Source organism: Mus caroli, unplaced genomic scaffold (assembly GCF_978045245.1).
Source record: "Mus caroli unplaced genomic scaffold, Mus_caroli_1 scaffold_1, whole genome shotgun sequence".
NCBI classification, from domain to species: Eukaryota; Metazoa; Chordata; class Mammalia; order Rodentia; family Muridae; genus Mus; species Mus caroli.
Genome location: NW_028227256.1, coordinates 174872454 through 174895255, shown reverse-complemented (window position 1 = coordinate 174895255; position 22802 = coordinate 174872454). Strand labels below are relative to the sequence as shown.

General features: G+C 36.8%; 1 protein-coding gene across 4 annotated transcripts in view; it reads left to right on the top strand.

Annotated features, from left to right (window-relative positions):
• The window catches only part of Akt3 (AKT serine/threonine kinase 3), a 241042-nt gene that overhangs the window by 175278 nt on the left and 42962 nt on the right, over positions 1–22802 (top strand). For all 4 annotated transcript variants that reach the window (XM_021162759.3, XM_085843271.1, XM_029481052.2 and 1 more), the window contains 3 exons: positions 2915–2980; positions 4326–4394; positions 19576–19698. In XM_021162759.3, coding sequence (XP_021018418.1) covers positions 2915–2980; positions 4326–4394; positions 19576–19698 — 258 coding nt within the window. The remainder of the gene's footprint in view (positions 1–2914; positions 2981–4325; positions 4395–19575; positions 19699–22802) is intronic.

Sequence of the window (22802 nt, the reverse complement as noted above, 5' to 3'; positions counted from 1 at the left end):
TGGCCATCTCTTTATTTAGGTTAGGGAACTTCTATGATTTTGTTGAAGATGTTTTCTGGCCCTTTGAGCTGGAACTCTTCACCCTCTTCTATTCCTATTATTCTTAGATTTGATCTTCTCACTGTTTCCTGAATTTCCTGGTATTTTACGTTAGGAGCTTTTTACACTTTTGTTGGTAATGCTTGCATCTGTATCTCCTGATCTTTTTCCTAGGTTTTCCATCTCTAGAGTTGCCTCTATTTGTGTTTTCTTTATTGTTTATACTTTCGGTTTTAAGTCTCAGGTCATTTTGTTCAGTTCCTTCACCTGCTTTTTTGTATTTTTAATTTGTTTAAGAGATTTATTTGTTTCCTTTTTCAGGGCTTCTAACTGATTGCCCGTGTTTTCCTGTATTTCTTTAACGGAGTTACTTATATTCTCTTAAAGGCCTCTTCATGAGATGGGATTTTAGTGCAGAATCTTGTTTTTCAGGTGTGTTAGGGTATCCAGGACATGCTCTGATAGGAGAACTGGGTTCTGATGATGGCAAATTGCATTGGGATCTGTTACTTATTTTCTTGAGCTTGCATCTGGTTCTCTCTGCTGTTGACTGGCCTGGGTGCCTCTGACTGGAACTAGCCTCTGGAGGCAGGTAGAGCTCTGTGTCCTGGGTTAGAGCCAGTCTCCTGGGAGGCAGTCAGTGCTGTCTCTGGTTAGGAGGGGCCTCCTATATCTCTGGTTAAAGCAGGCCTCCTGTGTTCCTATTCAGGGCAAACCTCCTGGGAGACAAGCAGGCTCAGGGCTTCAGGGTCAGGATCTAACCCATTTGTAGATGGAGGTACAAACTGGAAGGACTATGACCCTGGTTAAGGCAGACCTTCTGTGTGTGTCTCTGATTACTGCAGACCTCCTGGGAGTCAGGAACACTGTAGGGTGTGGGAGGGTATCATGCTTCTGATCTGGTTTGGGTGGGGAAAGAGACCAGATAGAAGGTGGAGCTTATCAGGGCAGGCAGGTCCTTTGTCAGCTGGGCTCTGTGGATGTCCCAGCTGGCTTGGGCAGGAGGAACTTTCACCTGTGTTGCTGGTTTCTGTGGACCTCCTGAGAGGCAGACAGGCTGTAGGGTATGGGAGGGTATCAAGCCAACTGACCTGGCCCGGGTTGGGAAACTGCCATGGACATTTTTTAAGTGCACTGTGTGGAATTTTTAAATGAATTGGTTTAGTTCTATGTATCACTTGCTTAATTATGTATTTCATGTAATTCATATTTTAAATGATGCCTATTATCTAATACCTATATGGCTTTGTCCATTAATACTGATCACTGTTTGACTGATTAGAATGAAAGTTCCATGAGAACAGAGAAATTCTCTATTTCTTTGTCCAAGGCCCTGTCTCCAGTGTGTAAATTAGACCTAGAAAATTCTGCATAGTTGTTGCAGTAATGGTTGAAAGAATGAGCTTTTGACTTTATGACATCCAGTTCAAACATTAAGAACTTGTTGTATGGTTACTGTTATGCTATGTACTAATGGGTATAAAATCTATAAGTTTTTGTGTTATTTCTGCTTTTATTTATTAAAGTGTTAATTATGATTGACTGAGGCATAACAGTGTACTGTAGCAATGACTTAAAAATTGTTTGAACAGTAAAGCTTGGCTCCTATAAAATAAGACTGAAATGATTTGCTTATCCTTAGCTTAATTTGCATTAAATGGTACATTGTTAATTCACTTTTCTTTTTGTTCCTAATCAGTTGGTAGCCGCTTGCCAAAATGGCCTTAGAATATTAGCTTCTTTGATAAATCTGTTTCTCATTTTTCTTCTAGGTATAAACTAAAATCAAATGTCTTTGTAAGATAATAAATATAATTCAAAGCACTGATGTTATATTCTCCACCTCTTTCTTTATGACCTAACTTTTATTTGCCAACAGTGTTGTTGATGTAGCAAGGCATTTGTGGTAAACAAACAATAGAGATTCCATTATCTTCCTCCCTCCATCTTTAAGATGATGGCCTTTGAAGTTTGAAACAGGTTCTAAGATTTCTATAAGTTAAAAGAAAATCCCTTTTAGCTAGTTCACTTTCTACAAATCAAGATGAGATTTATGAGTAAAATTAGGGAAATACATTCTTTTAATGAAATGTACTCATATTTTAAAACTCATTTGAAGCTAGAAGCTTAAGACTTGTTTTTAAAAAGCATATTTAAAAAAAAAACAAGCAAAAAGACATGCTTTTGCACACTCTTACTTTCTGTTTTGAAATGTTTAATTTAGAACAAAAGTGTAAACTTTGTGGTTCCTTTTAAAATAACTGACTGTTGAGAGTTTATTTTACAGCCATCAATAAATTGTATCTTTATATCTCCCTGAATAAAATATATTATAACTATGAAGATACCAACTAAATTGTGCTTTAGTGTTAGATGATAAGTTGTTTGTTTTAAGGGGAAAGGCCTTAATTATTTTCCATCTTAAATACTTTTTTTAAGTTTATTTATTTATTTTATGTATGTGACTACACTGTCTTCAGACACACCAGAAGACATTACAGATGGTGAAGCCACATGGTGGCTATTGGGAATTGAACTCAGGACCTCTGGAAGGACAGTCACTGCTCTTAACCACGGAACCATCTCTCTAGCACTTTAAATACTTTTCATTGTTAATTTTATGTCATTATTGATAAACTTTGATCAAATATGAGTGAGTTACTTAATTTATATCTTTTACCACTCAGAATTAAACTTGTAACTTGATTTTTGGGTGTAGTGATGGAGGGGAAGCTAAGCAACATAGGAGGTATACCAGTGTATTTTAATGCCCTTTTCTATCTGTAAGCACTGTTTTCTGATTTCTGAAAAATGGTGAAATTTTTATATTATTAGTACTTACAACATGTAGTTATAGTTTGTCTTTTCTTTTTAGGATGAAGTGGCACACACTCTTACTGAAAGCAGAGTACTAAAGAACACCAGACATCCATTTTTAACAGTAAGTGCTTAGAGGACTGCTATTAGGACATTTTAAATTTAGTGGGGTTTTAGCATAGAATGAAACTATGACTGTTTTAAGTAACATTTACTTGTCATTTTTATGGCAGACTGTAACTGACAGACTGTAACTGACAGACGGTTCAGTTTCTTTAAACTGTTGAGAGTTGTATATTCTTTATGATATGTATTTATAATCCCCCTATTATCTATGTACAACTTTTTAGAAACCTTTCTCTTTCCTCCCATGTATCTCCCTGACTTTAAATATGTCCACAGTGCAAGAAGGTCACTTCTGGAATTTTAAGGAATTCATTTATATGGTAGACATTTAAAGTTTATTTTTGTTGTTCAGCTAATAATGTCGTACAGGCATAATGTTTCATGATTGTATTACACTATTGAGGAATCTGTGACAGGAGGCTCTCCACATGTTTGAGGCCAACCTGGGTTCTCTAGTGAATCCTAGAGCTACCTGAATTACAGTGTCAGAAATATCTGAAAGGAAAAAAGTGAATGGCCACACAGCTTCAGTTTTCGAAGGTCAAAATTTTAAATGAACAGACTTCGTAAAAACAAGAACTTTCATGATGGAAATACAGGAATGTAAAATTGTTAAACGCACAAGAATTCCTTCTATCTTTTTATCATTAGAAAAAGTATAAACAGTGACTTAATGTATGCAAAATGTTTTCAGACAGGCTATTTTCCATCCAGTCTGGTTATCTGTGTGCTAGATAGTAATTATAAACTTGATTTTTCTTGTTTGTACCAAGCATATTAAGATTAAAAAGAACTACAGTTTAAGATTGGAATCCTTTATTAATAGTCTACGATTATCTAGACATTTTCAGAACCATCAGTATGTACCTGGTCTTTGTTAAAGTGTTTTATGTCTATTTTACAGGATAGTAAGAACATTTTAGTATCTTCTTGAGACTTGCAAACACACCAGGGCCTACCTCATTGAGGCTTGCTGCTTTAGCCTTAGTATATACAAAGTAACACTGAAACTATTTTAGACATAGTTAATAAGAGCATCTATGCTCCTGAGGAACTTCGACTATAATTCCCTGTAGAGATTGCAGAAATTAAAACTAGCACACTGGGTATTGGTGGTCAGTCTCAGGTGATGCAGTGTATTGAAAGTGCTCAATACAGCTACCAAATATACTTTTGTTTACCATATTCTTAGAAAGCCTACTATGAAGTAAATATAATCGTATGGAACAGTCTCATTTTATCATTTATGTTAACTGTTTCTAAGTGTTTTATTTTTGGTACCATTATATAATCTTTTAAGAATATAGGATTATAATTAACATTGCTTTCTTTTTCATTTCAAGTCCTTGAAATATTCCTTCCAGACAAAAGACCGTTTGTGTTTTGTGATGGAATATGTTAATGGCGGAGAGGTGAGTCAGGAAGTCAATCCAGCATTTGCATGGAGTATTTCAATAAGAGTATTACATATAGTGTGAGTTATGATACTTCTCAGTTCCACAGCAGGTTTGTATAGTTCTTCCTGTTGAGTAGACAAAGATGGCTAATAGAGTGTTTTTATCATATATTAGCAAATCATATTCTCTATTTTACTTTACTTTTGAAAGATAAACATGGTTTATCACAATTTGATTTTTAGAGGGAATATAATCCCCCTTACTTACTGATTTTTGGTTCTTCAAGACAGGGTTTCTCTGTGTAGCCCTGGCTGTCCTGGAACTCAATCTGTAGACCAGGCTGGCCTCGAACTCAGAAATCCACCTGCTTCTGCCTTCCAAGTGCTGGGATTACAGGCACGCACCACCACTGCCTGGCTCTGAATTTTTTTTTTTAAAGATTTATTTTATGTATGCGTGTTTTGCCTTCATGTGTGCCTGGGTAGCATGTGTGTGCTTGCTGTCCAATAAAGTCAGCAAAAGGCATCAAATCTTCTGGAACTAGAGTTACAGATGTGTTTTAGGCAGTTTTTGAGTGCTGGGAAATGAACTTGAAAACTTTTATATCCCATACCTTTTCACCACCCCACCCCATCTCCATGTGGATTCCTCCCACCCCACCTGACCTCTAAACTCCCTGGAGCCTCCAGTCTCTTGAGGGTTAGGTGCATCATCTCTGAATGAACACAGACCCGGAAGTCCTCTACTGTTTAATGTGTTGGGGGCCTCATATCTGCTGGTGTATGCTGTCTGTTTGGTGGTCCAGTGTTTGCAAGATCTTGGGGGTCCAGATTAATTAAGACCACTGGTCCTACAGAATTGCTCTTCTCCTCAGCTTCTTTCACCCTTCCCTAATTCAACAGGGGTCAGCTGCTTCTGTCCATTGGTTGGGTACAAATAACTGCATCTGACTTTCAGCTGCTTGTTGGGTCTTTCGAAGCAGACATGAGAGATCCCTTTTTGTGAGCACTCCATAGCCTCAGTGATAGACCTTGGGACCTCCCCTTGAGAGGATGGGTGTGAAGGGGCAAGGAATGGAATATGGACTGCAAAAAATGAATTACAAAATTAAATTTACAAAAACTTTTTAGAACCTATTTTGAACTCAGCCAACCATCTTATATAGATATATTATAGCTGATAGATTGTTTGCCCTTCCTTGTATATATTAGTAGTGAAGGAGAAGATAATGAAGAAATTTAAGAGATCTTAAAGTTTTGAATAGAAATTAAATCACTTCTAGTATTTTTCCTTTATCTTTTTCCTATTTTGAACAAAATCAGTGTGAAATAGAAATGTAATGTATAGAAATAGCAACCGGAAATACTTTAAATATCTAACTCCTGAAATGGACAAAGTAGAAGCTTGTATTTCATAGACTTTTAAATATTCTTATTTCCCAATCTAAATATATAACTGATATTGAATATTTTTGAAAAAGGTATCTGATATTTAGAAATTATGTTATCTAAAATTTCCTTTACTCATGTGATAATTGTATCTAAATGTAGAGGTAGTACAGCTTTTTTTGAGTGTATTAAAACATCGCCTTTGCTACAAAGGAGTATGTTGTTTCTATTGTGAGCATATTACATTTAGAATGTCTAATCCTCAAATAAAAACAAATTAATAAAAGATAGTTCGTCATTAAAGATAGATTTTTGAGTCCACTTTTATTAGTGGACTGAGTAATTTAAAGTGGCAGTTCAAATAGAGATGATAGTGTGCCACCAGTGGATGAGCACAAGACAAAGAAAACGTGAGCATTAGAAGAAGAATATCCTAAGCATAAAGAATGTTGAGCTTCAGTCAGATGTTCATGGAATATGAAGATGATGGATTGCTTGGCACTGTGTAACTGACATCTTAAGAGCTGGTTTGTTGATATGGGTAAAAAAAAAACACTATTGCAAAGATTCACACTTAGCTTATTGTTGATCATGTGAAATTGTTGGATAAACTCAAGTTATGAAAAAAAATTTTCAGAGCAAGACTATAATGTTAATTTTTATGAAGTTTTTACTATCATTTTGAAGAACTATGTGTTGAATTAGAATAGTAAAGGAGAACAGATTTGGGAGATATTCACCTAAAGGTTATAAAGTTATCCATAGAGATGAAAATGAAATTAATGGAATTTCCATGTTGGTACCTGTCAGAATTTAAAATACACATTTTCTTGGAATCTGTTCTCAACTTGATGAGATGTAGAATCTCTTGAGAGATGGGCTTCTGGACATGTCTGTGGAAGTTATCTAAGGTAACTGAGGTGGCAAGGCGTACCCTCTGTAAGTAGCACTGTCCCTGAAAACATGAGTGAATAGAAGCATTCATCAGCTTTGACACCGAACTGTGGTTGTAGTGTGACCAGCAGCTTCAGGCTCCTGTAACTTCCCCACCATGCTTGGTTCTAACCTTGAACTGTGAGCCAGAATAAACCCTCTATATTTTTAGTCGCTTTTGTTGCCATTTTTATCCCAGCAACAGGAAAGCACTCAGCAATTTTGTTTCCAGTAATTATAATCCCATGAAATAAAAGTATATGACCAAATAGTATATGGATAAACACATTTTTTATACAAGTATGGTATCTTGAGTGAACATTCAGTAAGTGTCTGCTTAAATATCTAAAATGCTGTAAGATGAGAGAGTACAAAGCATGTTACTATTATGCTGAGAGAGATGTAAATCATGAACACATGCACATGCCTTTCTCTGTGAGAGAATAGCTCATCGTCTACTGGAATGTAGAATGGGCTTTGTGACTCAGTACAGGGTGGAAGAAAAGCTTTTCACTTGTGTATTCTTTTTTAGGTTGTGGATTGCATGCAGATATTTTATACTTTATATTTAGAAATAAGCAAATGGAAGGACGACTAGGGAAGAGAATTATAGAGATGAAATAGAACTCTATAGCCAAAACTTAGATGATCATTGAATGCCGTGCAGGCCACAAATCAAGATCTATATAATTAACTTGTAAAGTCTAATAATGTAAGAAATCACATTGTTACTCATATGCTAAAGCCATGATCAGTAATTTAGGTGATATTAAATTTAATGAGAAGTGGAAAAGTATTGGAGAAATGTAATATCTGAAAACTAAAGTAATTTCAAATTTGGTTGAAGAAGTCTCTTCTTAAACCTTTTGCCAAATTGTCTTCAGCTCGATACATTTTAAAACGTACAAATTGACCTTCTGTGATCTTTCACAGGCTCAAATTTCATGAAAGGTTTCATGATATGGTACAATGCTGTGGATCTTACCCATTCTTACTGTTCCTTCTGTAGGTACTAAGTAGCCTACCATGTCTAGGATTGACTACTCAGGTTTGTTAGCACTGCACACAGTTGTATTAATGTCTTTGATAAAATTCATTTTAGTTTTTGCTTATGACTTTCAGTTACATGTCATTCTTGAAATCCTCTCTTACTTATTCAGATTTCTCATTATTTGGCTGGCATTTTCTCTTCCGTGAACTAAAATCATCTCATTTTAAATTCACATAAGACAGAAGTGCAGGCAGTCAGCATTTGAATTCTACTTACTAATTTGTGGAGGTGTGATTTGAGCGATTTTTAAGTTAAAAGTATTTCAGATTCATGGGGGTGCTTTTAAAACTTGATATTTTACTAAATTTGTGGTTCTATAAATATCTTTATTACCAGAAATCTGAGTTATTAAGCTTCATGTAGGTTATTTCAGAATTCTATTGCTTTCACTCAAGTCTTTTTTAAAATTCTCAAGCCAAGAAAACTACATTATAATAATCATATTAACATCTAAAGTTCAAGGCAAAATGAGCTTTATTTTATATTCCATTTTATGATATAATTTTATAGTATTTCAACGCTAGTTTTGTAAAGTATCATAGGACTGCAGTTAAAGTTAAGAGGAGTCTCATTGTCTAATACAGTGAGCTGCTTAGAATCTAACTATGAGCAGTGACCAGGCAGCTCTCAATTGTCATGATTTCTGTGCAGGGGCCTACAAGTACAGATTGGCAATTTCATGGAAACTAGACTTGTTAACAGTTGCTTACCCCAGAGTGATCCTACTAAGAAACTTCAAATAGGACTATGCACAAACACGAGCACGCGCACACACAATCTCACACACTGAAAGAAAAAACAAAAAACAAAACAGGAAGATGACAAAAATAATAGGTAAATATTTAAAACCAAGATCCCAAAACAGTACATAATCTTTTGTACTGTTTTGTATCTTTTATGTACTAGAATACTTTTAAAATTCTTTATGATGCTTGAGTTACTCCATTGCAGTCATGTTTCTCAGTATTTGTAACTGTAAGATATACATCAGAGTTCTTTTCAGTTTGGAGTTATTAGATATTGTACATAGCATACCTTGGGTAATATAGCCATTTAAAATATTAATTCTCTTTATTCACAAATTCTGTTTATTCTCTTCTAATGTCTTTAATTTATTCAGCGTTTTAAAGTTTTCACTGTACAAATGTTTACTTCCTGTCTAGATTTATTATTCCTAGGAAATGTTCTTGTTTAGGCTTTTGAGAATGACACTATTTTCTGGTCAACATTTTTGTTACTTGTGTATTGGAAAGCTAGTGATTTTTGTTTGTTGATTTGGATCCTGCTCGAAGTATTTATCAGACTTAAGAGTATTTTAATTGGGTTTTATAGTCTTGTAAGTATAGTCTAGAAACAGATAAAATAGTGTTCTTTTCTGCTCATATCTGTTATTTATTTGTACTGCCTTATTGCTCTAGGTGAGAAATCAAAGACTACATAAATATGAAAGTAGTGAATAGACAGTCTTATTCTTTATTTTAAAGGAAATATTTTAATTCTTGCACATTTAATGTACAGTTGCATATACATTTGTTTTGAATTGCCTTTTTATGTGATGGTATTATACTTTATTCCTAATTTCTCCAGGATTCACATCATAATGGGATATTGAACTTTGTCAAAGTTTTTTCTGCCTCTGTTGAAATGATTGTGTGATTTCCACTTTCTCTTCTCTTTATGCGTCTTTTATAGTCTTTGCATATCTTGAACTTAAACTTATATATCACTTTTTATTTATTGATTTGGATATGTTGAACTATCCTTGAATATCTGGAATAAAACCTGCTTCATCATAATGTAGAACTTCTTTAATATGTTATTGCATTTTATTTTCAAATACTTGATTAAGTAGTTTTGCATCTTTATTCATTAGGGATAGCATATAACTTTCTGTGTTTTTCTATTCTATTTTGTATTTTTGATGAAGGTAACGCTGTTTTACCAGATGGATTTTGATAGCATTCCTTTTCTATTTTGTAGAACCTTTCGAGAATATTACTGTTGTCTCTGGAAAATGTGATAGAATTTGGAAGTAAACTGTTTTGGGCTGGAGCTTTTTTTGTGGGGGGAGAAATGTTACCTATTTTCTAGAAGTTTTTATGGCTAGCCAAAAACATGTGTTTCACAGCAGTTGATTGGAATATCATACAGATAATACCTTTTTAAGTGTGAAGTTTCTTGCTTCCTTTTTTTTTTTTTTTTTTTGTGGAGGTAGGTTTGAAAAGGATGTCTGCATTTCTTACTTTTGCAACATTTGGACCTAGCTTTAATACCCAGTACTATTTGCTTTGTGAAATTGATCATGTCCATGAGGTCTCTCTTTATTTTTGTGCATTAACTCCCTATATCTCTTAAGACTAAGTTGAACCTGAATCTACATTGTTAGAAGTGTAGTTGCTCTTGCTTGCCCCTGTTTCAATTATCTTGGTATCAATTGGTGGTTTTTGTTTTGTTTTCTGTTTGTTTGTTTGTTTGTTTTTAACATTCATACACTTTCAGTATTTGCTTTACTTTGTATTGAAATGTCTTTCTTGAAGACATCCAGCAGTTGAATCTTGCTTTCTAATCTAGCCTGCTTGTCTGCCTCTTTTGATTGGACATTTAAGACCACTAACATTTAGCATAATGATTGAGAGATATTTGCCATAATTTTAAAATATATATTTGTTACTTTTCTTCTTTTCTGTGTATGTTTCCCTTTACATATCATGAAAATGCTGGCTTATCAGTTGTTAATTATTTCACTTTGTATATTTTTGGAATATCTTTAATTTTCATTAAGTAAAACAGACATTACTATATTAATCTTCATTGGTAGTTGTAGTAGTTTGAATTATATTGCTGTGATAAGCTGCATGACCAAAACCATCAGAGAGAGGAAAGAGTTATTTAACTTGGAAGTTGCAATTATTGTTGGGGAAGTCAGGACATGAAGTGAGGTCAGGAACTTGGCGGCGGGAACTGAAACACAGACCGTGGATGGGGTGTTGATTACTGCCTTGCTTTCGATGGCCTGGTTAGCCTATATTCTTATACAAGCTAAGATCATTTGCTAAGGTGTGGCTGGGTTCTTCCACATCAATAATTAATCAGGAAAATGTTCCCTCCAAAATTTTCTACCTATCGACCAATCTAGTGGAGGCATTTTTTCATCTGATGTTCCCTATTCCCAGATTACCCTAACTTGTGTTAAGATAGAAAACAACAAAAACAACAGCAACAAAACTCCAACCAACCTATAAACCAACCAACCAATGAAACTAGCTAGTAGTCATTTACTGTCACAGCTTGAAATGATGTTTTCCTGGCTTTTACAGCTTTTCCTAAGACATTATTCCTTATAGGTTAGATTTTTTTCTTGTCTCTTTTAATATTGTCTCTTTGTTTGGTGTCCATAGTCATGTTTATTATAGATATAGATGTGTGTGTGTATACATACATATATAATGCTTTTTGAGATAATTAGCCTTTTCCTCATTTCCCTTTTCTGTTTTTTCTTTCCAAACCTCCTTGCTGTTGAAAAAATTCATGACCTCTTTTTAATTAATTGTTGTTACACACACACACACACACACACACACACACACACTTGTAAGTATGTAAGTACCACCTGCTCAGTCTGCACAGTGCTGCTTGCATGTGTGTTTTCAGGCTGACCCTGGTGTGGCCTTTCCTGGGAATGAGTGTTTCTCCTGGTCTCAGCCTTCCTAGTTGCCTATCGTTCTTTGTGTAGGTTTGAACATTGCAAAAGGAGCATAAAGACTGTAAGAGCCAAAAGACCAGGGAGTTTGCTGTGAGATCAGACATACCAGAAGCTACTCCCAAGAATTGCGTCAACATGACAGCCCAAATACAAGAAGAACAAGGACAAGAGCAATATTTGTAGTCTTTTATAGCAGGACGTGGAAAAGTTCTTTTTTTTTTTTTTTTCCCCACTTTAGTTTTAAGTGCCTCCCATGCTCTAATGCCTGTGTCCTTTTCTGATTTGGGAATCTTGTGCTCCAACTTCATTGGATGGATTTTTTAATACCTTTATTTTATAGTTGTACTTCTTATCTTATCCTGTCAATTCTTGGGTTTTGTCCTTTGGTTAATTTTGAGTCATTAAAAGTTGTAGTCATGTTTGTCTTTTCTTTATTTTTTAATTTAATGATATTTAATGTGATATTCCCTTAACCTCATCGTCAGTCCCTGATAGTCTTTGTTCTGCTTGATCTAGCCTATTTGAAGTTACTTTTTTTTAAACCTGCTTTAAACTTATTTTTTGAAAATTTCATAGGTATACACTTTATCTTGACTATCTCCACCACCTTATCCTTCTTTTCAGCTTACCATGGCCGTTCCTCCCAAATCCGTGCCATTACAGAGAAAGGAATACTGTGCTTAATTCAGCTAGTGCTTCCTTTATGCTCATGAGTTCAGGATATGAACAACCTACCAGTGATACTCTTCCAAAGAAAAATGACTTTACCTCAGTTGGAGATGGGGCAGTTGTAACTGGCTTGGTAGTAACTGCAGGTAACCACAGCTGTGTGAGTTCATGGGCACATGTGCAGAGGACAGCACTCACTCTGCCTTCTTTCCACACCTTATTTTCCCATGTTCTTTGAGTCTTGGGGTACAGTGGGGGGTGTCAATATTGATGACTCATCTATCACTGTCTTAGTTAGGGTTTTACTGCTGTGAACAGACACCATGACCAAGGCAAGTCTTACAAAAAACATTTACTTGGGGCTGGCTTACAGGTTCAGAGATTCAGTCCATTATCATCAAGGTGGGAGCATGGCAGTATCCAGGCAGGCATGATGCAGGCAGAGCTGAGAGTTCTATGTCTTCATCCAAAGGCTGCTAGTGTTAGACTGACTCTCAGGCAACTAGGGTGAGGGTCTTAAGCCCACACCCACAGTGACACACCTACTCCAACCAGGTCACGCCTATTCCAACAAGGCCACACCTCCAAATGGTACCACTCCCTGGTCCAAAAATATACAAAGCATGACAATTACTGAATACTCAAGTTGTTTATTCTTAGCACTTTGAATAGTAATACACCTCCATTAAACTTTACCCACTGCAATAAGAAGCTCACTTGGTCAAGGTTGGGAATAACACAAATCTGTGGATATAATAACAAATATTTAGAAGACAATTTGATAATGTTACCATTGAAAAACAGCATCAAGGCATTCTCTCTTAGAGAATATACCTTATCTAGCTATAAGTCTGCTTACATTACCAATCATGAATTCCATTTTGTGGGACAGTACTCAAATCCATCAAAAGAGTTATTGTTGCCGATCGTGGTGGTACACGCCTTTAATCCCAGCACTCGGGAGGCAGAGGCAGGCAGATTTCTGAGTTCGAGGCCAGCCTGGTCTACAAAGTGAGTGCCAGGACAGCCAGGGCTATACAGAGGAACCCTGTCTCGAAAAGCCAAAAAAAAAAAAAAAAAAAAAGAGTTATTGTTTATACCCATAAACAATCTTGAAATCTTGATTTGTTCCAGGTGGCACAGCTTGCCAGGCAGGTCTGTATTTTATAATGTAGTGTTCAGTGCTTGGAATTAAATATTTTTATTGGGTTTTTTATTTTTAGTATTTCTATGTCCATGTACTTAGCAAATCTCAGTTGTCTTGTGGAACTGTGTTGCTGACTGTTATGTAGGCCTGGCATTAATATCTCTATTTTATCTTCTTGTTAGAAGCGCCCAACATTTCTAATTCACTATCTTAGAAGTCAGTTTTAAGATTTAAGAGGTTTTATGCTGCCTTGCTTTTTTGTATTTTTTAAATTTCTAAGTTAGGATTTATACATCACTTATGGTGTATATGCCTTTGAAAATTTTTTAAAATGTATTGAAGCTTATCTCAGTAATCATCTTCCAGATAATCATTACCTGTTGTACTCATAGTCTCAATCATTTTCATTAGAAAACTCAATGCGAAAAATCAAAAATAATTACTTTCATTATCTCTCTCTTTAGGATTTTTTAAAGAAAGTTTAGTATTATAGACATGTGATATAAATGTAGATATTGCTTTTTAATATCAAAGTTTAATACAAATTTTTTGAGCTATACATGAAATCCCTGAGATTGATTAGAATAATTGAAAAGAACCTTAGGTCAGTCTTGCTTTGAAGCAGTGGCATAATAGTCACTGTATTACCTACTGTGTATGATGGGAGCCTCCTCCATATTTCCTCTGAGGATGTAGCAGAGCTGGATTGTGTCTCGTAGATTTTTAGTAGTTCAAACACTATAGGGTGATACTTTTAGAGTTATGCTCATTTTATGAGTATATGTGTTTTACATGTCTATTTGTTTGTCTGGGTGTCTGTCTGTCTGGGTGTGTACCATGTGGATGCAGTGCCCATGGAGGCAGAAGAGGTGTTAACAGATAACTGTTAACCAGTATATGGGTACTGGGAACAAAATCCTGGTCCTTTGCAAGAGCAGTAAATGCTCTAACTACTGAAGCATATTTTCTAGCACTGGAAAATTTTAAAAATTAGTAAACAGCAAGAGAAGCTAAGAAATTTTCTTAGATTAAAAAATCAAATAGTGTCAGAGGGAAAAGATTGAATGTAACTAGAAGATCAGGTATAATGTGAAATAGGCCAGGCCTTCCCCCCCACTCTCTGCCCCCAGCTTATGTGGAAGCTAGCAATGTGTATCTAGTGGAACCTAGAGATCACAAATGCTAATATAAATATGTTAAACTACTAGTCTAATAGTAGTAGGTAAGGAATGGGGGAGGAGAGGAAGAAAAGGGTTAGCAATTACATACAAAGAGAGATAGGAATAGTTTGAGGGCTCTGTAACTTAGTGAAGTGACCACAGTTAACTGATTCACTTTATATTTCAAAATAGCTATAAGAATTAATTTGAATGTATTAAACATGATATGGCAAATGGGTCTGGGAAGAAAGCTCACTTGGGAAAACACTTGTCTAAGTAGCACAAGGACCAAAGTTTTATTCCTAGAATTCAAGGAGAAAAGGCTGGGCATGGTCGCATGCATTTGTAGTCTCAGTGTTGGAGAGGTAGAAACAGAAGCTCTCTGAAGACCCACAGAACAGCCAGCCTAGCCTACTTGGTTAGTTCTAGACTCTGTCTCAGCTTCACAAAACCTGAGGAAGGACACCTGAGACTGTCTTTTGACCTCTGGGCTCATGTGCTCATGTGACTGTACTCCTATGTGTATCATCAGTCTTTGGGAGTCATTTACCTGTTGAGATAGTGTCTCTCAATAGAACCCAGGGACCTCTAATTAGATAAGCTGGGTTTCCTGGGATCCACAAGGATTGTTCTACTTCTGCTCCCCCCATGATGGGCTTACAATCACATGACACCAGGTCTGGCTATTTGTGTGAATTCTGAAGACTGAAGTTCAAGCATGAAGGGGTTGTCTCCCCAGCCTCTTCCTGATGGTTTTCTCTTCCTTTCTTCAGGTTCTTGGTTTGTTTGTACTTTGTTTAGTACTTCTTATCAGTATTCTGTTTACCTGCTTGTTCTTGACTTTAAGTATAGTAGTACCTTGAGATTCTGCCCCTAGTTTTACAGAATTTTAGAACTGTACTTAGTCTCTTTGGTTTTAACAGTTTCCTTGGTATCAATAATTCTAAAATTGAACTATAACATCAATTGCATATTTAAATTTCAGTAGGTCAAAATAAAGCCCATTGCTCCTGTGTCCCCATCACCAATTTTTTTCCTCTATATTGTTTTCAGCAACATCTACTCAGCCAGCCACAAGAAAACCTCAACATCATTGATCTCTCCCTTGGTCCAAATTCCTCTGGAGTACTGATTCTTCTGAAGGGTGCTTATGGTCTCCTTAGCCGTTGGCCCTCAGAAGCACTCGTCGAGATCCAACATACCTTCTGGTGTTCCCAAACATACACATTCTTCCAAAGCCTTTTATAGTACTTGCCATGTTTCAGCACAGTACCATGTCCTGTGGGTTAGTGCTTTTCCTTTAACGTCTGAAAGTTTCTATAGCAGTCAGTACTAATAGGTGATGAGTAACTTTTGTGTAATTTTAGAAATTATTTACCTGAGCATATCTTCAGATTCTTTTATTACTTACTTGTCTATCTAATAATAGTTTTAAGAGTATGATCTTTTTATGTGCAAAGTTTTTAACCCTCCTTATCTACATAATAGAATTCCAACTATACCAAGGTAGACAACATCATTAACATCATAAATAAGCTGGGCCTCTCCCTTCATCTCATCTCATCTCATCTCATCTCATCTCATCTCATCCCATCCCATCCCATCCCATCCCATCCCATCCCATCCCATCCCATCCCATCCCATTCCATACCATCTCTCTTCTCTCCTCTTTTGACAACATCATTAACATCATAAATAAGCTGGGCCTCTCCCTTCATCTCATCTCATCTCATCTCATCTCATCTCATCTCATCTCATCTCATCTCATCCCATCCCATCCCATCCCATCCCATCCCATCCCATCCCATCCCATCCCACCGCATCCCATCCCATCTCTCTTCTCTCCTCTTCTCCCTCCTTCCCTCCCTCCTTCCCTCCCTCCTTCCCTCCCTCCCCCTCCCCTCCATCCTTCCCTCTGTCCCTCCTTTTCTCTGTCTTTCCTTCATTCTAGATGTATATTATTCTTTAGCCACATAACTCCATGTTCTCTACTAATATTTGTATTTTGTGTTGGGAACTTGTGGATTTTGTAAAGGGAAATTGGAGAATAACAAGGAGATCCAGGAATGGGAGGGAAGATGAGGATGGTTGGGAATGGAAATGATCAAAAGCACATGTAACTATAAAAAATCACAGTGCAAAGCCATTGTTCTATATAGTGAGTATGCACCATAAAAAAATTACTGCTTTCTACAAATGATTAATTTTCCCTTACTGTGTGTGGTGCTGTGCTAGGTTACAAAGAAATACAAAGATGGATACATTCTAAGTAGTAATCTTCTATATCTGTTGAGTTTTCCTTTGGTGAAAAGTCCTATCTTTGACAATTTAAGTGAACTTTATCTGTGGCATATCCCTAAACATCCTATGTACCAAAGTGTTGTTAATAACCATATAACAAAATATATTACAGCCGGCTGTTTCTGTGAATATACATGCATCTTCCTCATTAAGGTAGAATTCCTTAGCAGTGGGGATTATGTCTGCTTTCTGTCAGTTTGTTGAGGTTTGATCGCTACATGGAAGGTTATAGGTAGTTACTAAGTTTAGAGATGACCCCACAAGTAGAGCTGTAAATAAGGGAGTATGCTTGTTGCCCCAGCGAAGAGGGATGCTAGAGGAGTGAGGCAGGATGGGGGAGAGCACCTTCCTAGAGGTAAAGGGGAGGGGGCATGGGATAGGGGGCTTGTAGAGGGGAGATCAGGAAGGGGACAACATTTGGAATGTAAATAAATAAAATAATTTTTTAAAAAAGAAAGAGTTATTATATCCCTCTTTTTTCTTGTCGAGTTCACTGCAGTTACTTTCTAATAATTGATGGTCATTAATGAATATTAGATCAACATGTTGGTTTAACAGCAGGGTAGACAATGATGATCCAGAAAGTTAGGGCATTGGTGAAGAAAGCTGTTAAACCACAGCCAAGAAAGAGAATACAGGCAGTGTCCTAACCTCTAAAACAAGACGGGGAACAAATTATAAATAGATCATTGGACTTTGCAATTGTAGATCACTGCTTGTCTTTACACGAGTGAATTCCATAAAGAAGCAAAAGTAGACATCATATGGCAATGAGTTCTAAAATACAGAGTTCTTCCTCTTAATTATAAAACTTGAGCTGATATTTTTATGGAAGCTGGCTGGCAGACAAAATGTAGCTGTATCATCTATATAAAGACCTAGAATCCTGAATACATTATATTAATTTAGAGAGCCTCTATATCTCTTTTGTCAGTAGATAGCCAGTGGTAGAATTGATTTTTTTTTTTCTAAAGAAACCTAAAGATTTAAAGGACTATTGCAGCAACATTGTGATCACAGCAGCCGTCAACACCATTGGCATGTTAGACTCAGCTTGGCAGATACCATATTTTTCATTTTTTTGATTATCTGTTCTTTAGAAATAAAACATCAATGCCATCCCAGCATGGCGTCCCAGATTTGACAAAACATGGTAACAAAGCAGGGAGCATCGTAGTTTATGTACATCTCCCAAGTTGTTTGCTACTAATATGAGTAATTGTTTTCAGTAAGTTTTAGCAATATCAAAATTCTTCCCTGTCTTTACTTGGCTCAGTGATCGCAAAGTTGTTTTAAAAGTGATTTAAGTAGAGATAGGTATAGGAAGAAGGAGTGCAGGCATGATAATTCTAGGTTTCGCAGCATCACTGTTTTATGTTGAACAAGCCTTGGTAAGGCACAATTCTTAGCAGTTCATTATGAGTTAGTGATCTTTATGGAAATATCTATATTCTGATCTTACAGTTGAAGGCGTATTTTTTCTGATTGATTTTTCATAATCCCAGGTGTGTTTTGTGTGCCCACTGTGACATCTTAGTAGTTTTTTCGGGACTAAACAGCCTTTCATTCTTGCCACATTACTTCTTTTCCTCCATTTGGTATTTGTCCTTCATTTTTACAGAAATCCTTTGAATTTTGTAAACTAGATACTGATGTTTATCACCAGCTCTACATAATTTGACTTTATGAGCACATATATTTTATTATAATTCATATTTTAATCTCTTAATTGTATTTAAATATGTATTGTACAAACACAAAAATCAAACTTGTTGTGCTTATGTTTATATAGGATGGAGCTATTTTAGATTAGCAATCTTGGCAGATTTCCTAATAAGGTATATTAGTTCAACAAAGATTTACTATCAGTTACAGATCCTCAGACCGGTTTCTTGATGCCTGTTGTTCTAAGAAATTAGATGTTTTTATGATTTGCTTAGTGTTGTTTGTTTAGCTTTTTGTGGTACTGGGAATGGAACACAGGGCCTTGCAAATGTTAGGCCAACACTGTCACTCTGAACTGTTCCCTCTGCTGAGAAATAAGATATAGATGTTAATTACTGAGTGATAGGACTTAAGAGTTTCATAAAGCTAGAATTGAGTTTGTGGTGACAGTAAGAGCCCAATAGATATTTTTTGACTATTGGCATACCTTTGATCAATTAGGAAATGAATGGGTTTATAGCTACAAGATCACAGGAGATCACAGTTAAAAATGAAAATAAAAGGATTATACTTTACAAACCATATCAGGGGTGATGGAGGCCTTTTACTTAACCCAGTTTTAGCACTGTAAACATAAAACTTTAAAGTCTTGAAAATTCTTATTACAGCAAGTGTTATTTCAAACTTTGAAAGTATTTCTAGAAATATGGGAAATAACAATTTAGACTAGCTTACATAATTGAGTTTGAATAAGTCCATACATATTTTTCCTTGAAGTCAAATATAACTTAAATAAAAACACCATATCTGTGCTTGTATTAATTTATTTTGATAATGTCAATATTTATTCCTTGTAAGAGTGGAACAGCGTATACTTAGAAGGAAATGCAATCTAATGATGCATACTTTTTCCTCTGGTACCTGAAGGTTAAATGGGTAGCAAGCAGAATGCCTTAAACAAGATTGGTATATTGATTAAAACGCTGATTTAACAGCTCGCAGTTTCCCCTTGGAAACCTGCAAAAGATAAGCCAGCTGCTGTCTTAGAGTGCTCAGTGTCCACTGAGAGTACACTATCTATCATCACAATATGGTGATGAGAGGTGTTTTATGTTTGTGTTAATTTCCCCCACTAAATCAGTAATTATTACAATCCTGTCCCTGCTGTTTACCCTGCAGCTGTTTTTCCATTTGTCGAGAGAGCGGGTGTTCTCTGAGGACCGCACACGTTTCTATGGTGCAGAAATTGTCTCTGCTTTGGACTATCTACATTCTGGAAAGATTGTGTACCGTGATCTCAAGGTAAAAAAAATAAAGTAATGAAAATTAGTTTTTTGCAGAGACTGTAGGGACAAACGAAGTAATTACAAAGTTACACAGTTTTGAGACAAGTACTTTTCTTAGGAATGTTGTTTGCTGTAGTTGGTCTGAAATTTCACTCACTTATACGTAAGTGGCTTTTTAATGATTGTGGGTTTTGCTGTATAAAAATTCTCTTGACTATGTAACACAAATTTACCAAGAGTAGTTTTTTTTTTTCTGTAAATGCCCTAATTATAGAAATGGAGTCAAATCAGATAATATGCAAGCTTATTATTATTTTCAAACATTATAAAATGTTTATGGAAAAGCTTCAATAACAAGGTTATTGGAAGGAAAATATCTGTTTTCATTGTAGTGTTACCTTTTTGATGGGATCATTTCCCTCAATTATTTATCTATGAACTTGGTAGTTTGCTTAGGTTTTCATTTTTCAGAACCCAGTATTGATTGTATTGGTAAAAGAAGCCTGGCCATCTCTGAGCTCTTGTGAATACCCCTTAGGAGAGCCAGAATCCCCTGAAAAGTCACGTGATAAACACTTTAGTCTATTCTGCCTGTCGAGGTATTTATTGGAACCATTCTGCTCTGCCATTGAAAGGTAAAGGCAGCCCTAGTTATTATGTAAACCAATATGTGTGGCATATGTCTACAAATCTTTACTTAAGCAGCAGTCGGTGGTTTAGATTTGGTTTATATACTACTCCTTCAGGAGATCCTCTAAGCAAATCGTAATTCTCATGATTGACTTTGGTTGACTTTGTTAAGGATTCTGAGCATGGCATATTTTCAATAACAGATTCTTATTATAGCATCTTCTTTAAAATGTAAATTCTAGGGCTGGGAGCACATCTCAGTGACGGGCACTTGCCCAGTTTAAGTCTGACACTCAGTTCCATCTCAGGACATAGGCAGCTAGTTCTGTGGTTAGGATAGGGAAGCTTGAAGTGGCAGTCCACCTGTCTTCCCACCCACTTGAAACAGTCGGCATATTTGTTTTTTATTAGGTTCTTATATCTCTGTCTCCCTCCTAATCCTTATTCCACCCTGATCTCTTCCAACACTCAGCATTACATAGGAGGGAAAGGATAAAGTGGAAAGGGGATGTAGACCTCTGTAGGCCTGCCCCACTCCCAGCATCTCATTGGCTCTCAGGTAGCCAGATGTGATGCTGCTGTCTTTTTCTCATTGGCTCACCCCATTCCCTGATCCAGCTTCAGTGTTCTCTGGCCATGCAGGCAGATTCTCTAGGTTGGCTCAGGGAGGAAGTATCACTACTGAGTGCATGCACTAGCATTGCAGCTGGGCTGCTTGGCTAAGTTCCTCCTACAGAAACCAAAACTCTCACTATAGAACACTGAAGTATAATCACAGATGTGAGGCTGCCCTGGGCAATGTAGTGAGACTCTGCCTCAAAATATAAATATAGAACTGGGAGCTAGCTCTATGGATAAAGTGCTTGCTGTGCAAGCAAGAGAACTTGAGTTCTGACTTCAGTAACACATAAAATCCAAGTGTGGTCACAGATGTCTGTACCTCTAGCACTCACAGTGAAGACAAGTGGGTCCTGGGGGATTTCTGGCCAGAAGTTTAACCCAAATGGCAAGGTTCAAGTTCAGTGATGTCTCATAAAGTAGGTTGGAGAAGTGATTGAGGCAGAAATCCCAGGATCAGTCAGTCTCTGGCTTCAACATGTTCTCACAGGTACACTAAGTACAAATTAACCAAGTGATTGTATTTAGATTGTTTACTTTTAGACCTTGAAATGGTAGAATTCAGCTTCTTAATAGGAGTCTCCCCATAGCACACATGTGTTCATACATATACTGCATGCAAATACCAAATGTATGACTTTTAACCTAGTGGGCTTGCTTACTATGGGTTGAAACATCAGTACTTATGGAAAAATTAAAATCATGTGGTAATGCTTACCTGTTAAAATTTGATTGACGATTGCCATATTGATCACATACCTAGTTCATTTAAAATACAATTTGATTTTTAAAAATTGAAGTAACATGAAATTTTTATGGAATTCCATTTTATATGAAATTAGATATATATCTAAGAAATCATGATTATCCCCTTATTCCTGTCTTATTTATATAAAACCATTTGTAACTCTTAATTTTTATCTAATTATGTAAGCAGGTACTTAGCTTGTTTAAAAATGTTGCTATCACTCTCTTTTTAACAGTCCAGTTGTTACCTACCTCCCAGTCCACCCTCTGGCTCTTCCTCATCCCATGCCTCTTTTCCCCCACCCCTGTCTCCAAGAGGATGTCCGCATCCCATTAGATGTCCCCACTCCCTGGGGCCTCAAGTCTCTTCTCTCACTGAGGCCAGACTAGGCAGTCCTGTGCTGTATATATGTTGGGGGCCTCATATCAGCTGGTGTATGCTGTCTAATTGTTAGCTTGGTGTCTGAGGGATCTAGGCGGTCCTGGTTAGTTGAGACTGCTGGTCTTCCTATGGGGTCACCCTCCTCCTCAGCTTCTTCCAGCTTTTCTCTAATTCAACCACAGGGGTCCCAGGCTTTAGTCCATTGGTTGGTTGTAAGTATCTGTATCTGACTCTTTCAGCTGCTTGTTGGGCCTCTCAGAGCACACCATAGCAAATAGTGTCAGGCCTTGGAGCCTCCCCTTGAACTGAATTCCAGTTTGGGCCAGTCACTGAACCTTCTTTTCCAGTCTTTTCTTTCTTTCTTTCTTTCTTTCTTTCTTTCTTTCTTTCTTTCTTTCTTTCTTTCTTTCTTTCTTTCTTTCTTTCTTTCTCTCTCTCTCTCTCCTCTCCCCCCTCTCTCCCCCTCCCCCCCTCTCCCTCTCTCCCCTCCCCCTCTCCCCTCTCCCCTCTCCCTCTCTCCCTCTCTCCTCCCTCTCTCCCCTCCCTCTCTCCCCCTCCCCTCTCTCCCCTCCCCCCTCCCCTCCCCCTCTCTCCCTCCCCTCCCCCCCTCTCTCCCTCTTCCTCCCTCTCTCCCCCTCCCTCTCCTCCCCCTCCCCTCCCCTCCCCTCTTCTCTCTCTCTCTCTCTCTCTCTCTCTCTCTCTCTCTCTCTCTCTCCTCTCTCCTCTTTCCTCTCCTCTCTCTC